General features: G+C 42.2%; 1 protein-coding gene across 9 annotated transcripts in view; it reads left to right on the forward strand.

Annotated features, from left to right (window-relative positions):
• Positions 1 to 13,104, forward strand: part of ATP8A2 (ATPase phospholipid transporting 8A2) — a 308,445-nt gene that overhangs the window by 272,101 nt on the left and 23,240 nt on the right. For all 9 annotated transcript variants that reach the window (XM_081909320.1, XM_081909321.1, XM_081909322.1 and 6 more), the window contains one exon: positions 12,781 to 12,869. In XM_081909320.1, the coding sequence (XP_081765446.1) occupies positions 12,781 to 12,869 (89 nt within the window). The remainder of the gene's footprint in view (positions 1 to 12,780; positions 12,870 to 13,104) is intronic.

Here is a 13,104-nt window from a genome sequence, read left to right on the forward strand (position 1 = left end):
AATGAAGAAAAAGTAAAGCTTAGAGCAAACTGAAAGGCTAAAGTCATGTGGGAAAACTCACCAGTAGAAGGAGTTGACTTGCTTGAAAAAACAAGTTTCGGAAAAATATGATAGCCCTGTGAGCCTAAGGCAAGTCTAATTAAACTTAAAAGGCAGAGAATGTAAGCATCTGAAATGCTGTTTTAGGTATCATAAAACTGGAAAAGTTCCACACACCCGCCCCCCAAAAAATCTGAATTAGCCAATGGTTGTGGGACCAGTGTTGTTCGTCCAACTTCTCTCTTCTGATTTGTGTCTGGTGGATATGAGATGGAGAAAGGAAGGAAGAGGCTGCAGGCAAATGCTCAGTCCTTGCTCTTTCTTCCAGCAATTTGTGTGCTTTGTGACTTGAGCAGGGGGAAAACTGCCTCACAAGAAGAAAGTGATGCAGTGAGATTAGCTCCAATGTTTCCACAGGCTATTCCTCTATAACTCAACACCAACTTCACTCCTTAGTATAATTTGAAACTTTCTCCCCGCCTCTCCATTAGACTTTATTTTTCAGAATTCTTCCAGACACAATAGCAGCATTCAGCCCAGCAGCAGCATAAAAGGCAGAGTTTTTAAAGGTGAACAGCTGAAAGTTTGTGAGCTCGGTGGGGAGTCATATGCCAGCCAGCGCTTGCCACTGTGGCATTTTGCTTTCGTGGGTTGTGTTCTCCTTTGGTGGAGGCTGTCTACGAAGGTATGGTGCTTATTTTGAGATCTTCACGCTCTCCCTTTTAGGCCTCCGGTCGAAATGCAGATTTGCTTCCCCACTGGATTAGTTTAGCTTGGTTGTCTGGGTGGTGAAACCAAGAGCTTTGAAGCTCACCTCGTCTGGACTTCAGTGTCATTGAGAAAGACAGCTGCCTGGCCTTGCTGAAAGATGTGTTAAGAAATTCAAATCCCAGTCCTTGCCGTGCACATGTCTTATAGCTTTGCCAGCCTTTCCAAGGCAGGAAGGAATAAAAGAAACTGCATGGCTGTACTTAATGTTGATGACTGAGGGCATTCAGTTATAACATATTGAAGAATATATGGATTTGTGCTCTCTAGTTTCTGCTCAGCTTGCCATGCTGTGGCACTATCATTGCCCCACCCCCGGCAAATTATGAATATTGATTCTCTTTGATCAGGTCCTTGTGCAGTTTTAGAGTTTTGTGTTAAAGTTAAGGTAAAGGGACCCCTGACCATTAGGTCCAGTCGTGGCCGACTCTGGGGTTGCGGCACTCATCTCGCTTTATTGGCCGAGGGAGCCGGCGTACAGCTTCCGGGTCATGTGGCCAGCAGGACTAAGCCGCTTCTGGCAAACCAGAGCAGCGCACGGAAACGCCATTTACCTTCCCACTGGAGTGGTACCTATTTATCTACTTGCACTTTGAGGTGCTTTCGAACTGCTAGGTTGGCAGGAGCAGGGACCGAACAACAGGAGCTCACCCCATCGCGGGGATTCGAACCGCCGACCTTCTGATCGGCAAGTCCTAGGCTCTGTGGTTTAACCCACAGCTCCACCCGCGTCCCAAGAGTTTTGTGTTACTCAGGTGCAAATTTGTTGTTATATAATTAGGCTGTCCCAATGGATGGCTCATGGGATGCAATAAATAATTGGCTCCACCCCCTGAAACACTATTTCATGTCAGGCTTCGGGTCCCTTCCAACTCTACAATTGATTCTATGATAGACCTTGGCGTATGGATAGTGTCGTTACTTAGTTTAGTCACTAGGTGGCACTGGACTTCGCTGTAGCTGGGTGGAGTCAGGGGTTTCCTGTTACTCTTCTGCTCTTTTTAAAAACTCTTTTTATTTGAATTTTCCAACATACAAATAATAAAGTTGTGCGCAGAAATGTACATCAAAAACATTCACATGCACATTTGTCATGACTTACAAAATATAAACTTACTGATTTTCCCTATCCTTTCCTTCCCAGGTCACATAGAGAGCTAAGCAAACAAACAAAAAGCCATATTGATAATAACATTCTCACACAATTTTTTAAGCAATGTTCCCTGATACTGCAACCTGAAGTGCTGGACGCTTAGTAAACATTTGTTGTGATGTATAGTCAACAACCGTGTGTCAAATCATGTAAAAGGAGTCTGGAGTTGCATGTCCTTGTACAAGTCCCATTTGATAGGTTATTTCCTCCATTACAGCAATTAATAGTCCATAAAGATTGATACCAATAATCTAAACTAAGGCATTGTACAGTTTTCCATTTACTGGCTATATTCAGTCTTGCTGATAGCTCCATGTACATTCTTGATGGGGGAAAAATATAGCAGACTCAAGCTACTGTACAAGTTGAAAATGAAACACCCAGATCAGTGTCTGTTGAAAGAGTGAATGTGAATTATTTGGCAGAAACTGATGACATCTTCTTCCTATTCCTGAGAAGGAACAATCACCAAAAGCAGAAGCAGTTCCTAGCAAATGCCAAAGCAGCCATCACCTTGGCTACTCCACATAGAATCATAGAATTGTGGAGTTGGAATTGGCTGGGGACTGATTCAGTATTACGGTAAGGTTACCAGATTTATTTCAATGAATTCGGGGACATTTTCCAACTTCAATGGATTTTGTATGGGGACTGATTTGTAAATCCAGGAACTGCCCCTGGGAAACAGGGAGATCTGGTAACCTTATATTACAGTCAAAATGCTTCTTACAGGATGGTATCTTCAAGTGTATTACATAGCATTTGGATGTTGTTTCCCACTTGATTTCCCTCTGATTTTCCCCACATTGATCTGCTGCCATGCAGCAGCCTTAGGGGTCTCCATTTGTGCCTCAGTGACCATCAGACATGCAACTTGCCCACAGTACAGTACTGATCACATGGATCAGCTGCAGTTTGGCATGAATCCAGTATAAAACTATCCCAGAGCTCTAGCCCTAGACAGCAGATGTGTGTATTGTTGAGGCAGAAAAGGAAAGTAACCTGTTTATATTATTAATGGAGCTCCCTTAGTAACAAATGTTTTGACTTGCGCTCATGTCATACCTTGAACTAGTGCTGTCAGTCATCCTTTTTCTTCTTTTTTAAAGACTCCTGGAAAATTTATTTTGGATATTCTCTGAACAGGTGCTTCCTATTCATTGTGAATGGTTTAAATAAGAAACTTGCTTTATGTCCGGAGTTCTCAGCTGAAATCACAGGGCCGTCTAACTCAGGCACTTGTATGTTTACTCATCTGTGCTAATGCTGACAGCAGATTCCCACAGTTGGTCTGGATTGGACACAGAACAGATGTTGGGGATTATGGGGAAGGATTCAGAAAGGCTTTGGGCCTGTGTGTTTGCGGAAGTAATTCATTGTAGAGGCACAGATGGGGCCTGCTGAACCTCCATCCTGGAGCTCTTGAAGACGGGCTGCAGCGCAGCTCTCCTTAAATACTCCAAACCAAATGTTTTTCCTAGTAATGTTAATTAGAAGGAAAATATAAATCAATGCCATAAAGTGTAGTGAAGCCTAGAACTATCAGATTTCTTCCTCCTCCTGCTTCTTTAACAAAGGGCCTGAAATTATTCATTATTCAAGAGTCCCACCAAGGCAGAAATGCAGCTTTCTTTGAGATGTTTTCAAGGACAGAGGGATTTCTTACTGATAGATAGGGAGATCAAGGCAAAAGAATTAAGATGTGTGAAATCCAGAGAAAGATAAGCGTCCTTCCATATGATTCCATTGGCTTAGTGGGGGAAGGGAAGGTGGACATCGTCATCACCTACCTGTTCCATTCTCTTTTGGGGGTGTACAAAGAAAAGGCAGCCAGGTCACTGTACACCTGAAGGACCGTTTCCACACCCATCATTCAGCCCGGTCACTGAGGTTCAGCTCAGAGGGCCTTCTGGCAGTTTCGTCATTGTGAGAAGTGAACTTACAGTGAACTAGGCAGAGGGCCTTCTTGGTAGTTGTGCCCGCCCTGTGGAATGCCCTCCCGTCAGATGTCAAAGAGATAAATAATTATACGACCTTCCGTAGACATCTGAAGGCAGCCCTATAGTGGGAAGCTTTTGTCTGGTGTTTTGTTGTGTTCTTTTATACTTGTACAATGTACCGGGTACGTGGTTGTTGTTGTTGTTAAATGGGGGATGGAATGAGTTGAGAGCATTTGCACAGAAGCATAGATCTCTGAGACATTGGTAGCATTGAATTGCATCATGTGATGGATGCCTTCAAACAATTATGTTCCTTAAGGTAAAAGTCGCCGTAGATATAAAGGAAGAACATGTTCCTCTGGGCAAACAGTGCAATTCAGGACCAATGAAGTTGCATTTCACCTTTCTTTCTAATAGGAAAGAGGCAGTGGGCTAGCTCTCCACAAATAGCTAATGATTAACTGATCAATTCACTTTTTAATTTTTGATTTCTCTTTTTTTATTTGGAACTAAGTGAAGTTGCACACATTACCATCTAAGGAGCCCCCCACCCCACAGTTAGTCCATTTATTCCAGAGTCTAAAATTACTTAACTGTAACAGCGTCACTGGAGTTGACATTTGCAAGGGGCCGCTCAGAACCTAAGTAAAATTATAAGCGGTAATGGGAACAATATGAAGGAGAGAGAATAATGAAGGGAATTGAGCTTATAGAGTCAGATTAATTTGTGGTATGCCTAGGTTCCATCCCATTGAGTTTATGGGACATGAAAGGTGTTTTCACTTACCATGCATGGCGGGATGTCCAGAGCATTAGAACCTCCATTTGGTTGCCAGACAAAACATTGCTTTTCTTAATTCTTTGCTTTGTCTTCATTTGGTGCAGATCATTGGCTCTGAAGAACAATTTGTAGGTGTGTTTATGACTGTTAAAGGAATCCTTGGGTGCTGTGTCTCGTATCAACCAAAATAGAGCAGAAGCAAAATGTTTAAATTCTAAAACAGGTTTTTTTATTTAAAAAAATCTGCGTAAATCAAGCTTTATTAATTTTGAACTTTTCAAAATTGCTTGACTTAAAAATCTATATATGGATGCCAGTTATCTTTTCAGTAGTTGAAATTTTGTTTCAAGCTACATTGTGCTTAGTTCATGAACTTCTGAATGGGCTATGAGAACCATATTCATTATTTACTCATTGCAGAAGACCCTTCCTGTTGAAAAACATGGTCCTTCCTAGTCTGCATACCTGAGGGAAATCTCTTGTAGAACATAGTCACTCTCAACAAGAGGTTCATAGGCAGTCAAGGGTGAAACACAGAGCCCCCAGCTATCACAATAGCCGGTGTGGTCACCTCCAGATGTTATTGAACTGCAGCATCTATCAGCCTCAGCTGGTATGGCCATTGGTCAGGGATGTTGGGAGTTGTAGTCCAATGACATCTGGAGGTTACCATGTTGGGCAACCCCTTTGCTAAAGTGCACTCCTCCTTTTGCTAAAATAACTTCAGTCTAGAGTTCAGCAATCACGGTATCTGTGTGAGCCCACCTGCCAATCAAATGAGTGGACTAAGAATCAGGGCAGGGGGAGTGGGCACCATGATTCTCTTTTCCCAAACAGTCAAACCTGATAGCACCACCCATCTCACTGAGTATGGCCAAATACAGAGAATAGATGGGAGAACTTCCATGTATAGACACTTCAATATGCATCCTAACATCTGCCTAGTCAAGGAGTCTGGGTCTAGAACTACGTACAGTGTCTTATTCTCCCTCTTAAACATTTTGTCTAAGGGGGAAGATGGGCACAACTCCCCTCCCCAGATCTCTTGTTAGTATAATATACAGATAGCAGAACATTTCAGTATTACTATTCACTCTGTAGTCTTAATTTGGCCCATTGGTGCATTGATATAGCATTTTGTATTACTGTGCTAGATATCTTCATTGGGAATCCTTGGGCTTCTGTTCAATATAATTACTCCCTGTGAGCCTTTCATTCAAAGGTGGGTTTCTGTAAAATTTAATTATTTCCCCCCCTGCAGCATACATGATAACGGCATAACTGTTATATAAAACCAGCTACTGTGTAAGAGTAAGGCTACTTGTAAAAGCTGAAATGTAAGAGATCCAGCTACCAATGAAAAAATGATGATAACTGAAGCTGGCAGTGAATGGCCCCTTTCATGTCATAAATTATATGTGCAGAGTGGCAGTTCACATCAAAAGAGTGATTAAAGCATGTAACATTGCCACATTGTCTGTTTCATCAAACCTGTGTTTTCCAGATTTGCGATACGTTTCTCTCTGTATACAACTTCATTTAGGGCGATAGAAAGCTACCCACTGCATCCTTTATTGAATATGTTTTGGGGCTTGCAATTAAACCTGTAAGAATGATTGTAACCTGTCAAGAGTCCCCCGGGGTAACTTTGAAAATGAATTATTTTGTTTCTGCAGTAATTTCTCAGCTTGACCAAGACTACTAATGAGTAAGAAATTGTATTTCCTGCAATAAATTACAATATGCTCTGTAGCCACACCGTGACATCAATCATAACAGCACAGTTGAATTATATTCTTAACTAAGCTGTTGGAGAAATAATGAAAAATTGAAACAATCCTTACATCTCATCAGTTTGGATGTTTATTGCCAATTAGTCAAATTAACCAAATCTGGCTTTAAATGACCTATAGGTTATCACTGAATAAAGTATTCAAGCGTTCTTGAGAAATATATTTAAACTAGGGTTGGCCACCAATTAAGTAATTTATTGTTGCTTTGCCTTATTCCACTCAACAGATTAGTTGGTTGCATGTAAGTAAATGTACATTTTGCTACACCTCAATATAGGTCCTTTTAAGATGGGGAAGGAAGTGTAAGATAACTTGCCTAAGGGTCATCAAGTCCAAACCCTGGCAATGCAGGAATCTCAAGTAAAGCATCTGTGACAGATGGCCATCCAACCTCTGCTTAAATACTTCCAACAAAGGATAGTCCACAACCTCCCAAGAGAGTCCATTCCACTGTCAAACAGCTCTTGTTATTTAGTAGGAATCTACTTTCTTGTAGCTTGAATCCATTGGTTCAGGTCCTACCCTCCAGAGCAGGAGAAAACAAGCTTGCTCCATCCTCCATGTGACAGCCCTTGAGGGACGCAGGTGGCGCTGTGGGTTAAAGCCTCAGCGCCTAGGACTTGCCGATCGAAAGGTCGGCGGTTTGAATCCCTGCAGCGGGGTGCGCTCCCGCTGCTCGGTCCCAGCGCCTGCCAACCTAGCAGTTCGAAAGCACCTCCGGGTGCAAGTAGATAAATAGGGACCGCTTACCAGCGGGAAGGTAAACGGCGTTTCCGTGTGCGGCTCTGGCTCGCCAGAGCAGCGATGTCACGCTGGCCACGTGACCCGGAAGTGTCTCCGGACAGCGCTGGCCCCTGGCCTCTTAAGTGAGATGGGCGCACAACCCCAGAGTCTGTCAAGACTGGCCCGTACGGGCAGGGGTGCCTTTACCTTTACCTTTATCATGTCCTCTCTCAGCCTCTTCTTTACCTGGCTAAACATACCCAGCTACCTCAACCATTCCTCATAAGGGTTTCCAGACCATCTTAGTCGCCTTCTTCAACACACGTTCCAGAATCAAAGCATTCATTAAACAAAAGCTTCCATAGCTCATAGCTAGAAGCAAAGGCCAACGATAATAGCTTTTTGTCAGTCCCTGGTCCAGTAACGCATGAGAAGCAAAATAGTTTCAGAAGATATACAAGCGTACCTTCAGTTCTCAGCCCCACTAAGCAATATTCCTTGGTGTAGAAACATACCACAGTGCTATGCAAGCACCAACAACCAGGTGATCCCTTTGGCCCGGCCATGCGTTTACCTGCCCACACTGTGAGGACAGTATCCCTTTAAGTGGGCTGTGCCTAAGTGGATCACATGAGAATGATTCAGAAAAGCTATGGCTTCCTATAACATAGACTCCTCATCTTCTAAATCGTTAATAAAGTTTATCTTACATTTATGGACCTCCTGGTGGGGCAGGCTTTGCCAAAATTATCTCTCAGGCCAAATGCGGAAGTCTGGTGGGCCTAATCAGGGTTCCTCACTCCTGTGCTAGCATATAATAGGCAAATTCTATAGAAGATCATTGAATTAGTTTTACTTTCCTTGCACGTTGCTCTAGAGTAAGATTTTAGTAAGCCCTTTCATGAGTGGAAGACACTTTAAATTCGCAAAAGGTCATCTTTGGATCCAAATTTATCGGTTCCCCATATATTTTTCATGGTGTCCAGTCCTCCTTCCCTATACGGCTGACTCTCTTAATAACGGGGTCTTCATTGCAGTTCTCTGTTAAGAAAATCTTACGATGTATCGTGCACTTTGCACATTATGCACAAGCAAAAGGGTACATTCTATGACTCCTTTAGGATTCTGTGTGTCTACTTGTTATAAGCCATGACAAAAACAGCCCAGTTGCACATTTTCTCCCATGAGTGGAGAAAAATAAAGTTGGGGTTTTGTTCTGTGCTTCAGATTCAGTTCAGCTTTTTCAAATGGAAACGATACTCCACACCTGTGCGAGAAGAGGGTATGTGGGACAACCAAAAGGGCTGGAAAGGGAAATAAAATGAATCCCTGTTGAATTTTGTCTCCTATACGGCTTTTTTTATAATTGCCAAACTCCAAAGAATAAAAAAGTAAAGACAATCTTGAGATACTGCTTTATGTCTCTCATGGGTGGGTTTAATAGCTGGCTAGTTCTTTCCTGTGCATTAATATTTAAAAACAGATGTCCGGACAATGTGGTCACTCATTCCCTGAAACTTGGTTACAAAAATGAGACTAAAAGCCTTTGAGGAACTTGTTAGGAAATGAGATGTTTTTCTTTTAGATTTAGCAATGCTCTTTTTAGGTCTTCTTGTCTTCTTCTTAGCTTGCTTGTGGGTAACCTGGTCCTGCGAAGCTACTTCAGCTTTTCCCTTCAGTGATCTTGTAAAATCCATATTTGGTTAAGAACTGACAAAGTGTTAACTGATGCATATTCTGTGGTTTCTATTTTGCAATGTAGAAAAGAAAATACTGTTTTACAAGCATTTTCAGTAATGTGCCCTTTCAAGATACTTGACACTCCTTAAAAATCCCTGGTTTGCAAGAGTTGTTGCACTACAACCACTTTTTCCATGATAAAATATGCATTTCTAGCTCTCCAGGTGGCAAGGGAAAAGCGCAGGTTAGATTTGTGAGTCCAATAAAATGAAGGCTATAAATATATATATGGGACACAGCTACCTTCTTCGACATCTTTATTGTTGAGAGGGATCAAACAGAAAATAGAAAGTATAGTTCTCCCTGGAACAAAAACATTCAAAGATTCAGTGGAACAAAAACATTCAAAGATTCAGTGGGATAAAATATGGGGAAGAGCCATAAACTCAGCGGTAGAGCTGCTGGACTAGCTGCAACCCTCTCTGTGTGGAGATAGCTTGGCTTCAGTTGTCTAGGTACTGATCACCTCCAGGTTAGACTACTGCAATGCATTGCGCATGGGTCTGCCTTTAAGCAGCAGCTGCTTTCACAGGTTGGTCTAGACAAGGAGTCGGCAAAGTTTTTGTGGCTTGGACCGGTTCACGGTCCTGCAGACGCTGCAGTGTGTGCGCACGCATGTGCAAACTCTATTTCCGGTGCTCCTTCCGGCGCGGAGGAGGGGTGCGCAGCTTCCCATTGGCTGCAGGAGCTTCCTGCAGCCAATGGGAAACCGGCCAGTGTCGCGGAAGGCGGTCCCCGCTCTGCTCAGCGCCAGTTTAGCACGGGAGCTGACAGAGCAGGTGGCGGGGGTCCATGGGCCAGTTAAACAACCCCCATGGGCTGCTTGTGGCCCATGGGCCTTAGGTTGCCGGCCCCTGTTCTAGAGAATGTACATTGTATTTTGGGCTGCAGACATCTGCCACAAAAAACCCCACACTGTTAAAATTGATTCCAAGGTTGGAAGTTGTTTACTTCTTGCTCCACTGGGTCCCAAAGTATTCATAAATGTTCAAGCAAACAGCATATCTTACCTTTTGTAGCTGGCAATTGCGTGCAGGATTTAGCATCAAAGAACTGATGATAAATGTGTTGAAATAGCACCTGTCTAGCAGTTGTCCTGCTGCGACAGCTTTGTTGCTAAATGCAGTTGAATTTCAAAGTGTGACCACCAGCAAAACATCCAAATAGATCTGTCATACCATAAGACATATCAGTCACAGGGACCAAGGGATGTGTTTAACATCTATTCTGGCTTATCCAGCCTATGCCTTACAGCACTGGTCACCAAGCTTTTGGCAACAGTGGGCACATTTCAGTATTAAGATCGACACTTGCTGATCTTAATACAGAATTTATATTCCTTTAACATCTGCCAAATCAAACTCAATGCCAAAGGTCACTTCTCTTCCGACATCCCTAATGCGAAAGGGTGTATCCTTTTCTTTTTAATTTATTTTTATCAGATCTTCCAGATCACATGCCCCCAAAATCAATCAAAACCTGGTCCCACTGTTACTGTATGTGGATGATGCGGCCTTATTATCCCTGACGAGGATAGGCCTGAAATGTCTTTTACACTCCTTGGTTTCCTATTGTGAAATCAATAAACTCTCAATAAATTATGAGAAGACAAAAATTCTGGTCTTCTCTAATTCCCAGAAATTAGAGAAATGGAAAATAAGAGGACAAGAAATCCAGCAAGTAAAGATGCTCAGATATCTCGGAATTTTATTCCAGAGCAACTCAGGTTGGTCAAAACATCGCACAAGCACTATAAAACAGGCAAAGTGCACCTGCTCAGAAGTAGTTCACTTTTACTTTCAGAAAGGTAACCAATTTATACCAGCTCCTGTTCAAATTTTTCAAGCTAAATTGTCGTCCCAACTACTTTTTGGGATCCCAATACGGATACAAACATATAATAGTGATTTAGATAGGATACACTCAAGTTTCTTGATGTATCCTGGGGCTCCCAAATTCAATCAAGTATAAGACAATGTGTATAGGTATACACACGATGGAATACTGGGTGTGGGCTAGCACTATAAAATACTGGTGGCGTTGCCATTTCCATTGCCAACCTTTGCGTCTGCTTTCTGAGTTACTTAAGGACTCTTATAAATCCAGATGGTTCCAACTCTTACATAGCAAAATCAGATCTATTGGTATTGACTTGGAACTTTTGTATAATTCAAGTGAGCAATATATTTATCATAATATTCAAATCAGATTAAGAGACACTGAAAAACAAAACTTTGAGTCAGCTGTAAATAAAATTTGCTCCAAGTTTTATGGTTTAAATACAACAGATAACAGGGTTATATTTCAAAATTAATAATTGCAGTCCAACGCAGGGCCTTTATGTTAGACCAACTGAACGTTTTCCCCTCAGCTTTTGTCAAGGGCAGATATTTAAACATCCCCAGAAATGATAGACATTGTGGGTGTTTTTTTGAAGTGCCAGACACAGTAGAACATATTCTTTTCTACTGTCCATTGTACAACCAGCTACCCAAATGTGTGCTATCCCCATTGTCTGGGTAGTCTAACATCATGGCTACAGACGAAGCTACAAACATGAGTCTGACCAAACTGCGGGAGACAGTGGAAGACAGAAGTGCCTGGCGTGCTCTGGTCCATGGGGTCACGAAGAGTCGAACACGACTAAACAACAACAACAACAAACATCATGGCACAATGAAAATATCAGATTCTATCTGTCTGACATTAACCCAGAAATAGCTACAAGGGTGACTGAGTTTTTATCAATAGTATCTCTTAGGGTGATGAATAGCACTATTTAGCAGGAAGAAACTCCAATGACAATCCTCATTATTACGTATTTTTACATAGCTGTTCATTTGTATATGTTTTAAAATTTTATATATGGATTTTTTATGATGGCCTATATTTGTAATACCTAATAAAGGTTTGGCAAAGTAAGTAAACAAGATTTTGAGAGAATGTATGTGGGAGAGGAACTGATGACAATATGTGATGGGCCTCTGAAGAGCTATACCTTAGTGGTGGAGTATTTGCTTTGCATACAGAAGGAGCCAAGTTCAATTGACTTGGAGAGCCATTTCCAGTCGTTGTAAACCAGGAATAGCCAATGGGATGTTATCCAGACGTTAGACTATAACTCCCAATGGCCCCAGCCAATATTGCTAGTGGTTAGGGTTGATGGGGTTTGTAGTCCAACAATGTCTGGAGGGCATCACATTGGCGATCCTTCCTGTAGGCTATGCTGAGATAGATGAACCGATGGTCAGACTTAGTATGAGGACCACTCCTCTGTTTCTGAAGCAGCATTAAGCAACCTAGCATAAGTGTGCATTTCCTCCTGAAGCATTAAAAGGGAGCAGGGCCACCAGATGTTGTTCGATTCCAACTCCCATCAACCCCAACCATCATGGCCAATGGCTATGGATGGTTGGAGTTGGAGTTCTACCAGCATATGGAGGACCACCACTGAGTTGCAACCTAAGAGTGGCATCAATCACACAATGTCATTGAATGTCAAGAAATATTTGCCACAGTTATAATGAGGAAATAATAAAGGAGGCAGGTTGTGTTGTGCTGTGAGAACTTGTAACGTTTGCCTTGTAATGACCATAAGCTTCTCTGAAGGCCCACCAAGTTGGATGGTAGGGCTTACGAATGAATAACCAACAACAGTAATTGGGTGGCAATTCTTGGAATGAAATAAAATCAGTAGATCGACATACAATGCATTGCTTTTCGGTTGCTTTTATTATATTCCTTTTTCACACAATGTTATTAACTTACCCTTTCATTTCAGCCAGTCCCTGCTGCATTGTGTAACGTGATCGTGATTAACACTGCATTCATTTCTCCTTACAGGCAGGGATGGTGCTGAGATGTGGATACTTCTGGCTCGGTTTATTTCTGGTGCCCACAGCGTGCCTTGTTAAAGACGTGGCGTGGAGAGCGTAAGTTGGGGAAATGCCTCATTAACTGCACCTCTTGTCAAAAAGACTGTTGAAATTCAAAATAAGGAGATTCTCTCTTTTAATCTTAACAGCCACTAATCTTAATCTTGCTGCAGATCTGTTGAAGTGGTGGTTGCAGCAGCCATACAGGTTGCTAACCAGCTTCACCAACACAAACAATAAAAAATGTTCCAGTAGTGACAATAGTCGTAAAGATGAATGTTGGACCAAGACT

This window comes from Podarcis melisellensis, assembly GCF_964234715.1.
Source record: "Podarcis melisellensis genome assembly, chromosome: 4".
NCBI classification, from domain to species: Eukaryota; Metazoa; Chordata; class Lepidosauria; order Squamata; family Lacertidae; genus Podarcis; species Podarcis melisellensis.